We start from the raw sequence: 16,145 nt of genomic DNA on the forward strand, positions 1-16,145 counted from the left end.
TGGTAGCGTACGCCTGTAGTTCCGGCTACTTGGAAGGCTGAGGCGGAAGGATTCCCGGAGCACAGCAGGTCGAGGCTGCGGTGGCCGGGAGTGGCCACTGCACTCCAGTCTGGGCGACCAAGTGAGACTCCAACTCAAAAAAAAAAAAAAAAAAAGAACCTGGAACTTGCATTAGCTGGTCCTATTTCTTTATTGGTGGGTTTGACCCAACTTATAATTTTACCATTTTTGTTGCTTTCAAAGGCATTTCACTGAAAGCAGAGGCTGTCTCAGTCAAGAAAGAATCAGAAGATCCTAACTACTATCAATATAATATGCAAGGTAATACTCTTTTATAATAATTTTTTTCTCGAAAAGTTCTTTGTAGTGGAAAATTTTAATTCCCACCCATCTTAAAACAGGCAAGGAGTGATAGCAATCCATGTACATTTACCTAGGATCTAACGTGTTGCCGTTTGGGGTAAATGATTACAGTTATAAAATAGATTATCTAGCCGGGCTTGGTGGCTCAGCCTGTAATCCCATGCCTTTGGGAGGCCGAGGTGAGTGGATTGCCTGAGCCTGTGGGTTCGAGAACTGCCTGGGCAACTTGGCGAGACCTCATCTCTACAATAAATCAAAAATGAGCCGGGCATGGTAGCGCGCGCCAGTAGTTCCAGCTACTCGGAAGGCTGAGGCGGAAGGATCGCCAGAGCCCAGCAGGTCAAGGCTGCGGTGGCCAAGAGCGGCCACTGCACTCCAGTCTGGGCGACAGAGTGAGACTCCGACTCAAAAAAATAAAATAAAATAAAATAGATTGTCTGAAGCCTAAATCCCTATGCTGTTAGGCATGTGAATTTCATTTCAGCAAGCATTTTACTTGAGTTTGTTTATTAAATATTCGAACATTGTATGTTCCAAAACATTCTCCCCTTAATCCTCTCCTGGACAGCCTGTCCCCTCTGTTACTGAGAAAGTGTTAAAAGTTAAAACAGATGGAGAAGAGATTTAAGAAACTCCGATGCGCATCCTTAGTAATTGTTGCTCCACTGCCATCAGGCAAGTTACGTGGGGAGCAGAAGACCATTTATACCAAATGCACACACTTTTCTAGCATGGCACAGGTAGGTAGTCTGTGCAGTTGTGTGGCTGGGTCCTCTACCCAAACACCCTGATTCCTGTCAGACTTCATCGTGTTGCTGGTTTGACTGTTGGATGGCATGCAGATCTTTTCTCTGCCTTTTTCCTCTGCTGTGCATATAGGCAGAGTCCAGGAAAATCTGCAGTTTCATTTTTATTTTTATTTATTTTATTTTTTTATTTTTTTGAATTGGAGTCTCACTCTGTCACCCAGACTGGAGTGCAGTGGCCGCTCCCGGCCACCGCAGCCTCGACCTGCTGGGCTCTGGCGATCCTTCCACCTCAGCCTTCCGAGTAGCCAGAACTACAGGCGCGCGCTACCATGCCCGGCTGATTTTTTTTGATTTATTGTAGAGATGAGGTCTCGCCAAGTTGCCCAGGCGGGTCTCGAACCCGCGGGCTCAGACAATCCACTCACCTCAGCCTCCCAAAGGCGCAGGATTACAGGCTGAGCCACCGAGCCCGGCTCATTCCTCAGATTTTAAATGTTTTCTACAGAATCTTAATTCTGTGTGGCTCCAGCAGCATTCAGTATCTCCTTAAGTTTTACTGAAAATGTTTTTTATAAAATCCACCGTCAGAGACCAACACATGCATCTGTGATAATTGTGCTCTCCTGGGTCAGCCTGGCAGTTGCAGTCCCTTGTGACCAGTCTTCCTCCCTCCAGGCAGAGGTTCCCTTTCAAGCCATCCTGCAGTCCCACAGCCCCCCACCCCATGAGAGTTATTCTCTGAAAACCAGGATCTATTCCCATCCCCACCCCTCCCCCACTCACTTCCTGCCCGTGACTCTTCATTGCTGGAGGGTCCCAATCTATTGCTTGTGATGTTCCTTCCAGCTGCCTCTCCCTCCTCCGCCATACCCCTTCCTCAGTTCTTTGTGATTCCTTAAACAGGTCCAGGATCCTCCTTCCACCAGTGTTTTCCATAACTGATCCCTCTGATCCCTTCATACTCTGCAGATTTCTGTTGAGACTCCACCCCTCTCTCAGGGCACAGTGAGTTCCTGCAAGGAGCCTTTTCACATCCATGGTTGCCCCTAATCTTGGTGAATGCAGCCTGCTCCGTCCTGGGTAGGCTCTCGCAGACAGCTAGTGGTGAGCTCCTGGTGGGAAGACACAGCACCTCACTTCAGCCCTGGACTTCGTATACACTGGGCACTCACTCGTGCCTGTAAATTGAGGGTGTCCCTCACAAAGAATCATGGACCGGCTACTTCTAAACTACTGTTGATTCAAAAAAGTGCCTATAATAAATTGTGTCTTGACTCACAAGAGTATATTTTTGAACTTTAGTGACCTTGGTGATGATCAGATGGATAGGAGTCTTATAGATTCTGCTCTCAAAGGCAGCAGTGAAGCAAATAAATGATTAGATAGGTGTACCTGCAAGCATTCTATTTTAATTTTTAAGAATTATATTCTGGCCAGGTTCAGTGGCTCACACCTATAATCCCAGCACTTTGAGAGGGGGAAGTGAGAGGATTGCCTGAGGTGAGGGGTTTGAGGCCAACCTGAGCAACATGGCGAGACCTCGTCTCTACAGTAAATCAAAAAAATTAGCCAGGTGTGGTGCGCGTGGCTGTAGTTCAGCTACTTGGAAGACTGAGGCGGAAGGATCGTGTGAGCCCAGCAGGTCAAGAGGCTACAGTGGCTGTGAGTGTGCCACTGCACTCCAGCCTGAGCAAGAGAGTAAGACTCCTACTCAAAAAAAAAAAAATTCTGTCAATTTCTCTCGCCCCTGCTGGCTCTGGCATATCTCTTTTCTTCCTCTCTTCTTTCTCTAATGACCTTTGTTTTAAAACTTAAAGAACAACAACAACAAAATTATATTTCTTTGGTCAGGTGCAGTGGCTCATGTCTATAATCCCAGCACTTTAGGAGGCCAAGGTGGGAGGATTGCTTGAGCCCAGGAGTTTGATACCAGCCTAGGCAACATAGTAAGACCTCGTCTCTATAAAAACTCAAAAAGTTAGCCAGGTGTGGTGGCACGCTTGTAGTCCTAGCTACTTGGGAGACAGGCGGAAGAATCACCTGAGCCCAGCAGGTCAAGGCTGCGGTTAGCTGTGAGTGTGCCACTACACTCCAGCCTAGATGACAAAGTGAAACTCCTACTCAAAAAAAAGAGATTATGTTACTTTAACAAAAACATGTATAATTTATTATCTTTTTCCTGCTTGGCTTAGAAATGACAGAACTATTACAAACATATTCTTTATAGGATTCTGTTAGTTGGACAACTTTCTTAATGCCAGAAGGGTTCAGACTGTCTGACGTCATGTACTGTGTTCCATAGCATTGAATGTTTTTGTAACCGTCTAGATTATGCACATATGGAGTATTGATGTCTTCACTTATTTTTTAAGTAAGGGCAAAATGTTTAAATCTGTAGTGGCCGAAAGTTCAATCCGAGAGACCACCAAGAGCCGATTCTGATGAAAGTTCAAGAGGGTCTTTATTTACAAGCTCGAGCCTGGACCTCTGTCGACAACCGACACCGCGGAGTACATTCAGAGGCCCTGATTTCCTTAAGTAGATGCCTTTTATGCTTTTACACAAAGGGAGGAGGAGTTTGGGGGGCTTTCCAGTTTTGTTACCATTTAATTGGGTAGTTCCTCTGGTGGTCAGCTTAATCGTGGAGGATTGGCTATCCTGACTCGGGCTGACCTTGGCCCACTAGCTAGGGAAGTTGCAGAGACATCTGGAAACTTAGGTGATTTCTCCCTGGCACCTGATTGATTGTTGCTAAGGGGAAAGTGAGACAAGGGAAGAATAACTGGAGCTTTGCAGTTTTTCCCATAACTAGAACTTTAAGCAGTTATATGTTTTAAGACAGAAAACTAAAATTGGCTGTGCTATTGTTCATAAGCCGATTACATATTTATTGGGTTATAGCATGCTCTTAACCTAAGTCTATGGTATACTCTATTACGGTCCTCTCAAATCCATAAAGGCAGCACATGTGAAATGCCCAGAATGGAGACTGGCCCTTGGGGAGCGCCGGTCAAGGTAGCCTTGGCTCCACAGTGCTCAGATACTTAAGAGGGTTTTGCATGAGAATTTGATTCTCCTCCCCACCTCTGCTGGGACTTCATACTCTGTCTGCAACACAGACCTCTCAGAAAATCCCCAGACACACACACACACACACACACACACACACACACACACACACACACACACACCCTTGTGGTGCTCACGGAAGTCCTATAAGGCCCTTGGGAATGGAAGTGCACAGTACAGGCTTTGCTGAGACACATTGTGGGTGTAAGAATGTCAACATTCAGTTTTCCACCTGGGTGACAAGGCATAATCTAGAGGGGAAGCATTCTAGGGAAGGAGAAACATGGGTGCAAAGGCCCAAGGTAAGGAATGTCTTTCTCATATCACATCCCCTCTTCTGTTCTTTTCTTCCACATTTAATTGATCCTTGTGATTACATTGGGCCCACCCAGATAATTACAGAATGATCTCTTTTTCTAAAGGTCACCTGGTCAGCAAACTTAATTCCATCTGCAACCTGAATTTTCACTTGACATGTAACATAACATATCCACAAGTTTTAGACATCTTTGGAGGGCTTTTATTCTTTCTACCGTAAATGTCATCAATAATTGTATGCCAACAAATTAAGTAACCTAGGTGAGATGGACAAACTACTGAAACTGACTAAAGAAAAATAGAAAATGTATACTTATATTTACTTACAGCCATAAAAAATAAAGTGTTTGAATTAGTAATCAAAAAATTCCCACAACCAGTCTGGGCAGCATAGACCTTCTCACTACAAAAATAAGAAAGAAATAAGCCGGACTCGATGGCTCAACCTGTAATCCTGCGCCTTTGGGAGGCTGAGGTGAGTGGATTGCCTGAGCCTGCGGGTTCGAGACCCGCCTGGGCAGCGAGACCTCATCTCTATAATAAATCAAAAAAATCAGCCGGGCGTGGTAGCGCATGCCTGTAATTCCGGCTACCTGGAAGGCTGAGGTGGAAGGATCGCTGGAGCCCAGCAGGTCGAGGCTGCGGTGGCTGGGAGCGGCCACTGCACTCCAGTCTAGGCGATAGAGTGAGACTCCAACTCAAAAAAAAAAGAAAAGAAACAAATAAATAAGCAAGTTTTGCCTTGGGCACAGTGACTCCTGCCTGTAATCTCAGCTCTTTGGGAGGCCAAGGGGAGAGGATTGCCTGAGCCCAGGGGTTTGAGACCAGCCTGGGCAACATAGCTAGACTTCATGTCTATAATAAATATGTGAATAGATACATACTTCCCACAAAGAAAAGCCCGGGACCAGATAACTTGATTTGGAATTAGTACCAGTCCTTCACAAACTCTACCAAAAAAATAAAAGAAGGAACGCTAATGAATTTATTTTATAAGGCCAGTATTACCCTGATACCAAAACCAGACAAGAAAAGACAAACCTCAGACAATAGCCATTATTAATATAAATACCTGGCCGGGCTCAGTGGCTCAGCCTGTAATCCCAGCACTTTGGGAGGCCGAGGCTAGTGGACTGGTTGAGCCCACGGTTTTGAGACCAGCCTAGGCAACTTGAAGAGACCTCTTCTCTACAATAAATCAAAAATTAACCAGGCGTGGTGGCGCACACCTTTAGTTCTGGCTACTTGGAAGGCTGAGGCGGAAGGATCGCCAAAGCCCAGCATGTAGACACTGGGATGGCCGTGAGCTTGTCACTGCACTCCAGCCTGGGCAACGGAGTGAGACTCCAACTCAAAAAAAAAAAAATACTTAAGCCTCACCAAAGTACTAGTAAGTAAATCCAACAACATATAAACGGGACTAACATCATGACCAGGTGGCTTATCCTAGAAATGCAAGGTTGGTTCAGCATATGGCAATCAATCAATGGAATGCAATTTATTAATAGAGTACAGGACAATAGCTGCATAACCAACCCAACAAATGTGGGAAAAGCGCACTTGAAAATAGGTATAGGAAAAAAGCTATTGCCTTTTATAATAAAAATACTCAGTGACCTAAGAACTGAAGGGAACTTCCTCAACCTGATAAGAGGCATCTACAAAAGTCCTACAACAAATGTCATACTTAATGGTGAAAGACCGAAAGCTTTCTCATTAAGAACAAAACAATGGCACCTGTTCTCACCACTTCTATTCAACATTATACAGGGCAATTAAGAAAGATGAAGAAAGCATCCAAATTGAAAACAGTTTCTTTTGTTGTTGTTTTGTTTTGAAACTACTTGTATTTACAGATTACATGATTTTATATTTTGTGTAAAAATCCTAAGGAGCATACATGCATACAAACTGTTTACTTGAACTTAGCAAGATTGCAGGATACAAATCAATACACTGACTCAGTTGTATGTGTACATGGTAGTAATGAACAATCTAAAAAGGAAATTACAAGCCGGGCTCGGTGGCTCAGCCTGTAATCCCGCACTTTGGGAGGCCCAGGTGAGTGGATTGCCTGAGCCCGCGGGTTTGAGACCTGCCTGGACACTTGGTGAGACCTCATCTCTACAATAAATCAAAAAATTAGCCGGGCATGGTAGCGTGAGCCTATAGTTCCAGCTACTTGGAAGACTGAGGCAGAAGGATCGCCGGAGCCCAGCAGGTTGAGGCTGTGGTGGCCGGGAGCCTGCCACTGCACTCCAGTCTGGGTGACAGAGTGAGACTCCAACTCAAAAAAATAAAAAAATAAAAAAATTAGCTGGACATGGTAGTACATGTCTGTAGTCCCAGCTACTCAGGAGGCTGAAGCAGGAGGATCACCTGAGTCCAAGAGTTGAGGCTGCAGTGAGCCATGATTGTGCCACTATACTGCAGCTTGGTCAACAGAGTGAAACCCCAACTCAAAAAAAAAAAAAAAGAAAAAAGAATAGAATTGCCTGAGCCCGCGGGTTCGAGACCCGCCTGGGCAACTTGGTGAGACCTCATCTCTACAATAAATTGAAAAATCAGCCAGATGTGGTAGCACGCGCCTGTAGTTCCAGCTACTTGGAAGGCTGAGGCAGAAGGATCGCCAGAGCCCAGCAGGTTGAGGCTGCGGTGGCCAGGAGCGGCCACTGCACTCCAGTCTGGGCAACAGAGTGAGATTCCGACTCAAAAAAAATATATATATATATATATATTAGCTGGGCATGGTGGTACACAGCTGTAGTCCTGGCTGCTCAGGAGGCTGAGTTGGAAGGATTGCCTGAGCCTAAGAGGTTGAGGCTGTGGTGAGCTGTGGTCATGCCACTGTACTCCAGCCTGGGCACTCACAGAGTGAGACCCTGACTCAAAAAAAAAAAGAAAAAGAAAAAACATAGATGCAAATCTTTTCCTTGAATTAGGCAGTGCTTTCTTAGATACAACACCTGAAGAACAAGCAAGCAAAGAAAAAAATAGGTAAATTGGACTCCATCAAAATTGAAAACTCCAGGGCCTAGAAGAATACTAGCAAAACAGTGCAAAGAAGACCACAAGCACAACGGGAGAAAATATTTACAGATTATGTATCTGATAAGGATCTTATATCTAGAATATGTAAGAACTCTTTCAACTCAATAATAAGAATACAACTACCCAATTTTAAAATGAGCAAATGATATGAATAGACTTCCCCAGAGATAAACAGGTGGCCAGTATATATATGAAAAGATGCTTAACATAATCAATCATTAGAGAAATGCAAATCAAAATTACAAGGAAGCGCTACTTTATACACAGTAGGACGATAATAATAATTTAAAAGACAGACAATACATTGGTGAAAATGGTGCCAGGTCTGGTGGTATGCCTGTGATCCCAACACTTTGGGAGGCTGAAATGGAAGGATTGCTTGAAACCAAGAGTTTGAGACCAGCTTGGGAAACAAAGTGAGTTCCTGTGTCTAAAAAAAGTATATTTTTAAAAACTTGTTAGGCTTGCTGGTTCAAGCCTGTAATCCCAGACTTTCAGAGGCCGAAGCAAGAGGATTGCCTGAGTTTAGGGGTTCGAGACCAGCTTGGGCAACTTGGTGAAACCTCGTCTCTACAATAAATCAAAATATTAGCCAGATGTGGTAGTGCACGCCAGTAGTTCCGGCTACCTGGAAGACTGAGGCGGAAGGATAGCCAGAGCCCAGCAGGTTAAGGCTGCGGTGGCCGGGAGCGTGCCACTGCACTCCAGCCTGGGCGAATGAGACTCCGACTTAAAAAAAAAAAAATTATTAGCCAGGCTTGGTGGCTCAGCCTGTCATCCCGCGCCTTTGGGAGGCTGAGGTGAGTGGATTGCCTGAGCCCGTGGGTTCAAGACCCGCGTGGGCAGCGAGACCTCATCTCTACAATAAATTTTTTTAAAAAATCAGCCGGGCGTGGTAGCACACGCCTGTAATTCCGGCTACTCGGAAGGCTGAGGCGGAAGGATCGCCAGAGCCCAGAGGGTCGAGACTGTGGTGGCCAGGAGCGGCCACTGCACTCCAGTCTGGGCGACAGTGAGACTCCAATTCCAAATTAAAAAAAAAACACTAACTCCCCATTCCCTTTCCTCCTAGCCCCTGGCAACCTCCATTTTACTTTGTATCTCTAGAATTTGCCTATTATAGGTACTTGATGGAAATGAAGTCGTATAGTATTTATCTTTTTGTGACTGTCTTATGTCTCTTAGCTTAATATCCTCAAGGTTCATCTATATTGTAATATATGTCAGTTTCCTTATCACTCACCTATTTTTAATTTTGCCTTTTTTCTTTATGGAATGCCTATTATTTCATATCTTTGACCCAAATTTGATGACTAGCCTTGTGCTCCAAAGCAGATTTTTCAAAAGTTGATCTGCCAATGAAAAATTCCTCATTTTGAGGTATTTCAAAGGTATACTTTTCCCTGCCACTTTCTGGAACATGTCAGTATTTCAAAGTTAATCTGTATTGTGTATGATATCTTGTGGATTTTGACTTTTTGAAATAGAAGAGAAGGAAAAGAAATATACTGGTCTATTTCTGCTTTTTGTTTTCTTGAATTGTCGTCTCACTCTGTCGCCCAGGCTGGAGTGCAGTGGCACACTCACAGCCACTGCAGCCTCGACCTGCTAGGCTCAGGTGATCCTTCCACCTTAGCCTTCCAAGGAGCTGAAGCTATAGGTGCCTGCTATCACGCCCAGCTAATTTTTTAATTTATTGTTGCAGTGAGGTCTCACCAAATTGCCCCGACTGGTCTCAAACCCCTTGGCTCATGCAGTCCTCTTGCCTCTGCCTTCCAAAGTGCTGGGATTACAGGCGTGAGCCACCACACCCAGCCTCAGTCTGTTTTTTATATAAACTTTATCTTGGAAATGAATTTAACAAGGGACAATATGTTCTTAAAATTATTTCTGGCAACTTCTGTTTGTTAAAGTCGTGGATGCATAGCTTGCTTTCACATTGAACTGGTGTGTGTTTTGTAGCTTTGTGGCTACCTGTGGCTTGGCACAAGCAGTGTGACAGTGCAGGGTGGGAGTTACCTGGTATCCCGGAAATGAGCATTGAGCTAAGATGGCTCTGGATATTGGCAGGCTGAGACCCGTTAGCTCAGAAACTGCCAGTGCCAACCTCAAGTGTTTACATATTCAGTTGTTTTGAACATAGTCCAAATAAGCAGATTTTTAGCCTTTTGAGCCTACCTGCTTTGCAAGAAACTGCACCCAACACTTGCGAGCCATAGGCAAGAGAAAGCCCAGGGCTATAAAGACCCCTATAAAGTCTCTGCTGCCCTTTAGAGCTGTGCCACAGAGACTCCCTCTGAGTGACATCGCCTGGCCCTGGATGCTCCTCCTCTGCCCTTCTCCTCTGTGTGTTCCCTTGCTTTCCTTCTCTTCTGAATTGCAAGCTTTCTCTGCTTGCAAACTTATCAGAGAGGTGCCCAAATAAAACTGTGTGTGCCACTGCCACTTCATGCTTCTTCTTCCTGATAGCCCCGAAACTCCTCGGACCCCCGACTCTTGCTTTTTAGCAGAATTGTGACAGAAATCGGGAAATGGATGAACCCTCTGCAAATTCTGTGCAGAGTTGCCACACTGTACACTTTGGCCGTAGTAAAAGCCTTGCCTGTGTTTCCCTTGCATGTGAGCAGCACACATGTCATTTGTCTTTAATGTCACCACAGTGTAAGGGGAGCAGTTGGCTTCAGACTTCCCAAGGCCTAGAGTGGTGGTTTGGTTGGTGGGTGATGGCTTGGTTGGGGGTCTGTGTATACACAGCCCCCTGTGACGTGCGGTTGGAAGGTTCCACCCACTTGTCCTGGTCCTCTGCCTGCCCTTCCCATCTGATCAGCAGCCTCTTAGTCCACTTTTCAGGGGAAGTCCACTCTCTTCTGCCTCAGCCCTCCCCCTCCCCCTTCCCTTCCATTATGGCCAAACTTAACGTCCTATCAATGTTAAGAGCATAAACCAAAGTGATAGCAAGAGGCTGGAAAGAGAAAAGAAAGTTTAAAAAGTATGTGTCTAGATACATAACCTCCCCCGCTTTCTTCAAACGATTGCAGAACTGGTCAGTGAACTAAAAAGTTCATCATTATATCGTCAAGGCCGTGGCCTCTCCTAGAACATTGAGTTGGCTGTGAGTTTTCTAACTTGAAGTATATGAGAGGTCTTCCCGTTAGGACCTCAGTTGCTCTGATTTATGTCACGGGAATGGGAATTAAATTTAAGTCCCACAATTTTGGTCAGTGCACACCTGGAAAGCAAGAATTTGGTAAAATGTGCTTTTTTGTCATTCATTAGAAAAATTACTTCATACCAGAATCAAAATGTCTATGTCTGTACATCATCATGAAGATGCAAAAATATCAATGAAATGCTAGTGTCTTTTATTTTTCTGTTGCTGACAAACTGATTAAAATGTTATGTCACAGTTAGAGTCTTTGAAATAAAACCTAAAATTCATTTGGATTTAGTCTTTTTACCTACCAAATGAAATATTTGCTAGGTTTTCTCCTTTTTTTTTTCACTTAAATAATTTTGAGGAATAAAATATAAGAAGTCATAAATTGCCACCATTTTCAACCCCTAATAAAACAGTGTATCTTGGCAGTAATCAGTGGGCATTAGAAATGTGAAAAGCTAATGGGACTTTGTCATGGATGAATCTGGCTGATAGTCCCTGAGCTCACTGGTTAATGTCACAAAGAGAAGTAGCCAGACATTATGTGCCTCCTCACAGGATCCAGTAGGAAATACCCCACACCAGCTTTGGCAAGGATTCTTTCCCCCCAAAATCAAACCTAAGTCTCATTTAGCCTCTAAATCTAACCAGCAGTTTGCAGGAAACATTAGAGTACAGGAACGTGTGAAAACAACACAAGGGTGCAGCCAGTAAACTCCAAAAAAGTGAGAAACTCATGAGATAAATGAACTGTTTCTTCAACAAACAATGGCCAAAAAAAAAGGAGGGGGGATGGAGAAACCTGTTTTATAGTCAAAGCGATTAAAGACACATTAGCAAGTACGGTGCATGGGTTTTGTTGGGACCCAGATTTGACCAAACCGACTGCAAAAAAGACATTGCTTACTGTGGAATGCCAAGTGATGCCTGGGAGATGGGCAGGAGTTCTGGAGTTGGAAAACCATCCTCTCGCAGCCATTAAAAGGATTGGTTTAAGCAGGAATCATCAGTGGGTGCCAAATTTAGAAAGGAATTTGGAAGACTAGAATATATTCATGGTCTGAAATTTTGTCCCCACTCGCCGCTTGTGAGTTACAAGAGGGAAGAAAAAACAATAATCATACAGTGATGAGACAGCACCTTGAACAGGTCATCAAATCCACATCACCACTATACTAGCAGTATACGAGTGCCCAGTATACTAGCAGAGAATGCAGACACCTGAAGTGGATAGTGAGGAAACGATAGGCCAACTTAAATGACGAACATTCTATTGGAGGAAAAAGGGTGAGGAGGGCACTTCTGTTCTTAAATATCAGTGTGATAAAAGACAAAGACAGACTATGGAACTATTGCAGATAAAGGAGACTAAAGAAACTGGAGAGCCAGAAACACTATCTGGCCTAACTTATGTCTCATACTGAAGGGGGAAAAGCCTGTAATCCCAACACTTTGGGAGGCCAAGGAGAGAGAATCACTGAGTCCAGGATTTCGAGAACAGCCTAGGCAAGCTTAGCGAGACTTCAGTCTCCGTCAACTGATGAAACTGGAATATGAGTGAGTGAATGGATCAGGGTATTGTCTCATTGGCTAAATGACCTAAAAGTTTTGTTGTGATTGTGTAAAGTAATATCCTTAGTCTTAAGAAGTAGTCACCTAAGAATTTAGAGATAAAGGACCATAATGTCTTTATTTAACTTTCTCTAAGATGGTTCAGAAAAAATATATATAAAATACACACACGACTGGGCTCAGTGGCTCAGCCTGTAATCCCAGCACTTTGGGAGGCCAAGGCAGGAAAGTTGCTTGAATCCAGGAGTTTGAGACCATCCTAGACAACATTGCAAGATCTCATCTCTATAAGAAATCAGAAGAAAATTAGCCAGGCATAGTGACATATGCAGATAGTCACGGCTACTCAGGAGGCTGAGGTGAAAGGATCGCCTGAGCCCAGGAGGTCGAGGCTGCAGTGAGCCATGATCTGTGCCACTACACTCCAGCTTGGGTGACAGAGCAAAAAAAAAAAAAAAAAAGAACAAGGAAATGGGGTAATAGGTTAACATTGTGTGATCTGGGCAATGGGTATATGGATCTTTGTACTATTTTATTTTTGTGACTCTTCTATAAGTTTAGAACTATTGGCCAGGCGCAGTGGCTCACACCTATAATCCTAGCACTTTGGGAGGCCAAGGTGGGATGATTGCTTGAGCCCAGAAGTTCAAGACCAGCCTAGGCAACATAGTATGACCTCTATACAAAAAATTAAAAAATGAGCCAAGCATGGTGGCACATGTCTATAGTGCCAGCTACTCGGGAGGCTGAGGCAGAAGGATCGTCTGGGCCCAGGAGGTGAGCCGTGATCATGTCACTGTATTCCAGCCTGGGGTGACAGAATGGGATCCAGACTCAAAAAACAAACAACAACAAAAAACCCTATTTCCAAATTTAAAGTTTTCTTTAAAGAAAATAAGGCATTTACGAGACAGAGAAATTTAAGCAACGACTAGATACTAAATGAGGATAGAGAATGATTGTTAATTTGGGGGTAGGAAGAGGACCCTCGTGTTTTACTTGTACATTCTGCAGTAATTTGCATGTGGCCTACAACCACTGGGATTTTCCTTAAGAGCCCAGTGGGTATTGGAGTGGGGTGGGTACAGATTAAACAGGATTACATGGGTTGATGTCATCTGACTTCATTACATGAGCCCAGTGCTTTTGTACGTTCCAAATTTTCCAAAATAAAACAAAAGAAAAAAAAGGAAAGGATCATTTATTTTCATTTTATTTCAAGTAGAAGTACTGCATGTGTATTCCTGTGTGGGTCTTGAAATGTTTGCATTTCATTAAAGGATTTCTTTTTTAAAATGTGTATTTTTCCCTTTGTTATATATTGTTTATTTTCCTTTCAGGAAGCCGGCATTCTTCCACAAGCAATGAAGTAACAGAAGTGGAATTACCAATGGAAGGTTAGAAAAACAAAGCACGCCTTCCTTCCCTCTTCCCTCTCTCTCTTTCTCTCACTTTAAGTTTACCGTATTTTTACAAAGAACACATATTCTTTTAAACATGTGTGTTGGAAAATAAAGAAGATGATTTCTTGGCCTGCCTGCCTTCTCGGAAAACACGTTGAGTCTTTGTCCTAAGATATATATATATAAGGACTTCACCGCTTTTACTTTTCTGATCTATAAGTGATTCTAGTTAAACACCCAGAAATAGACATTAACTTCACACTGGTGCTGTTTGTTGCTTTATTTCATTTTGTCTTTTTTTTTTTGAGTTGGAGTCTCACTCTGTCGCCCAGACTGGAGTGCAGTGGCCGCTCCCGGCTACTGCAGCCTCGACCTGCTGGGCTCCGGCAATCCTTCCGCCTCAGCCTTCCAAGTAGCTGGAACTATAGGCACGTGCTACCATGCCCGGCTAATTTTTTTTTCTATTTATTGTAGAGATGAGGTCTCGCCAAGTTGCCCAGGTGGGTCTCGAACCCGTGGGCTCAGGCAATCCACTCATCTCAGCTTCCCAAAGGCGTGGGATTACAGGTTGAGCCACCAAGCCCGGCTGAATTGTTCATTCTTTTGCAAAATTAGTCATTTTGAACCTGCTTGCTTTGAGCCAAGAAGACAAACTGACTCATTTAACTTTCATTTTTTAAAGTTGTGGTAAAAAAACACATAACCTAGAATTTACCATCTTAACCCTCTCTAAGTGTACAGTCCAGTAGTGTTAAGTATATTCACATTGTTGTGGAAAAGATCTCCAGAATTCTTATCTTGCAAATGGAAACAGCATACCTGATAACCAGCAACATCCCTTTTTCTCTCACCCCAGCCCCTGGCAACCACCGTTCTACTTTCTGTTTCTATGAAATTGACAGCTTTAGCAGGGCTCAGTGGCTCAGCCTGTAATCCCGCGCCTTTGGGAGGCTGAGGTGAGTGGATTGCCTGAGCCCGCGGGTTCGAGACCCGCCTGGGCAGCGAGACCTCATCTCTACAATAAATCAAAAAATCAGCCGGGCGTGGTAGCGCACGCCTGTCATTCCGGCTACTCGGAAGGCTGAGGCGGAAGGATCACCGGAGCCCAGCAGGTTGAGGCTGCAGTGGCCAGGAGCGGCCACTGCACTCCAGTCTGGGCGACAGAGTGAGGCTCCAACTCAAAAAAAAAAAAAAAAAAAAGAAATTGACAGCTTTAAGCAGGGCTTGGTGACTCATGCCTGTAATCCGAGCACCTTGGGAGGCTGAAGCTAGAGGACTGCCTGAGCCTAGGGGTTTGAGACCAGCCTGGGCAACTTGGCAAGACCTCATCTCTACAGTAAATCAAAAAATTAGCCTGGCATGGTAGCACACACCTATAGTTCCAGCTACTTGGAAGGCTGAGGTGGAAGGATTACCTGAGTCCAGTAGGTTGAGGCTGCGGTGGCCATGAATGTGCCATTGTACTCGAACCTGGGCGACAGTGACACTCAAACTCTAAATAAATACAAATATACATATGTACATCTGACAACTATTTTTAAAAGGAAATTGACAGCTTTAGGTATTTCATATATGTGAAATCACCCCACCTTTGTCTTTCTGTGACTGGCCTACTTCACTTAAGAGAGCTCTTCAGGGCCAGGCTCGGTGGCTCAGCCTGTAATCCCAGCACTTCGGGAGGCCGAGGCCTGAGCCCAAGGGTTCCAGACCTGCCCGGGCCATTTGGCGAGACCTTGTCTCTACAATGAATCAGAAATTAGCTGGACATGGTAGTGCGGGCCTACATATCCGGTTACTTGGAAGGCTGAGGCGGAAGGATCTCCGGAGCCCAGCAGGTAGAGGCTGCGGTGGCCATGTGAGTGCCACTGTCCTCCAGCCTAGACGACAGAGTGAGACTCCAACTCAAAAAAAAAAAGGTATCTCTTCAAGGTTCATCTATGTTGTAACATGTGATAGGATTCTTCCGTTAGTTTTTACTTTTCTTGTTTTCTTCAGCTCAGTATCTGAATTTCTTTGGGTGTGGGAGAGTGTAGTTATTTCAAATTCAGCTTAAATCTGTTCCTCTTTTGCATTATTATACTTCCCTTTGGTAAGGCCGGTTGGATATTGTTTGGTCTTTTTTTTTGAGTCAGAGTCTCACTCTGTCATCCAGACTGGAGTGCAGTGGCATACTCGCAGCTGCTGCAGCCTCGACCTGCTGGGTTCAGGGGGTCCTTCTGCCTCAACCTTCCAGGTAGCTAGAACCACAAGTGCGTGCCATCATGCCTGGCTTTTTTTTTTTTAATTGTAAAGACAAGATCTCACCAAGTTACCCAGACTAGTCACAAACACCTAGGCTCAGGCTATCCTTTCACCTCTGCCTCCCAAAGTGCTGGGGTTACAGGCATGAGATACTGTGCCTGGCATTTTTTTTTTTTTGAGTTGGATTCTCACTCTGTCACCCAGACTGGAGTGCAGTGGCCG

At 44.4% G+C, this 16,145-nt stretch overlaps 1 protein-coding gene across 1 annotated transcript in view; it reads left to right on the forward strand.

Annotated features, from left to right (window-relative positions):
- The window catches only part of GTF2IRD2B (GTF2I repeat domain containing 2B), a 48,944-nt gene that overhangs the window by 20,106 nt on the left and 12,693 nt on the right, over positions 1 to 16,145 (forward strand). The window contains exons 8-9 of the mRNA XM_008067574.2: positions 244 to 321; positions 13,620 to 13,676. Of these exons, the coding sequence (XP_008065765.1) occupies positions 244 to 321; positions 13,620 to 13,676 (135 nt within the window). The remainder of the gene's footprint in view (positions 1 to 243; positions 322 to 13,619; positions 13,677 to 16,145) is intronic.

This window comes from Carlito syrichta, unplaced genomic scaffold (assembly GCF_000164805.1).
Source record: "Carlito syrichta isolate Samal-C Ts95f unplaced genomic scaffold, Tarsius_syrichta-2.0.1 Scaffold309715, whole genome shotgun sequence".
Taxonomy (NCBI): domain Eukaryota; kingdom Metazoa; phylum Chordata; class Mammalia; order Primates; family Tarsiidae; genus Carlito; species Carlito syrichta.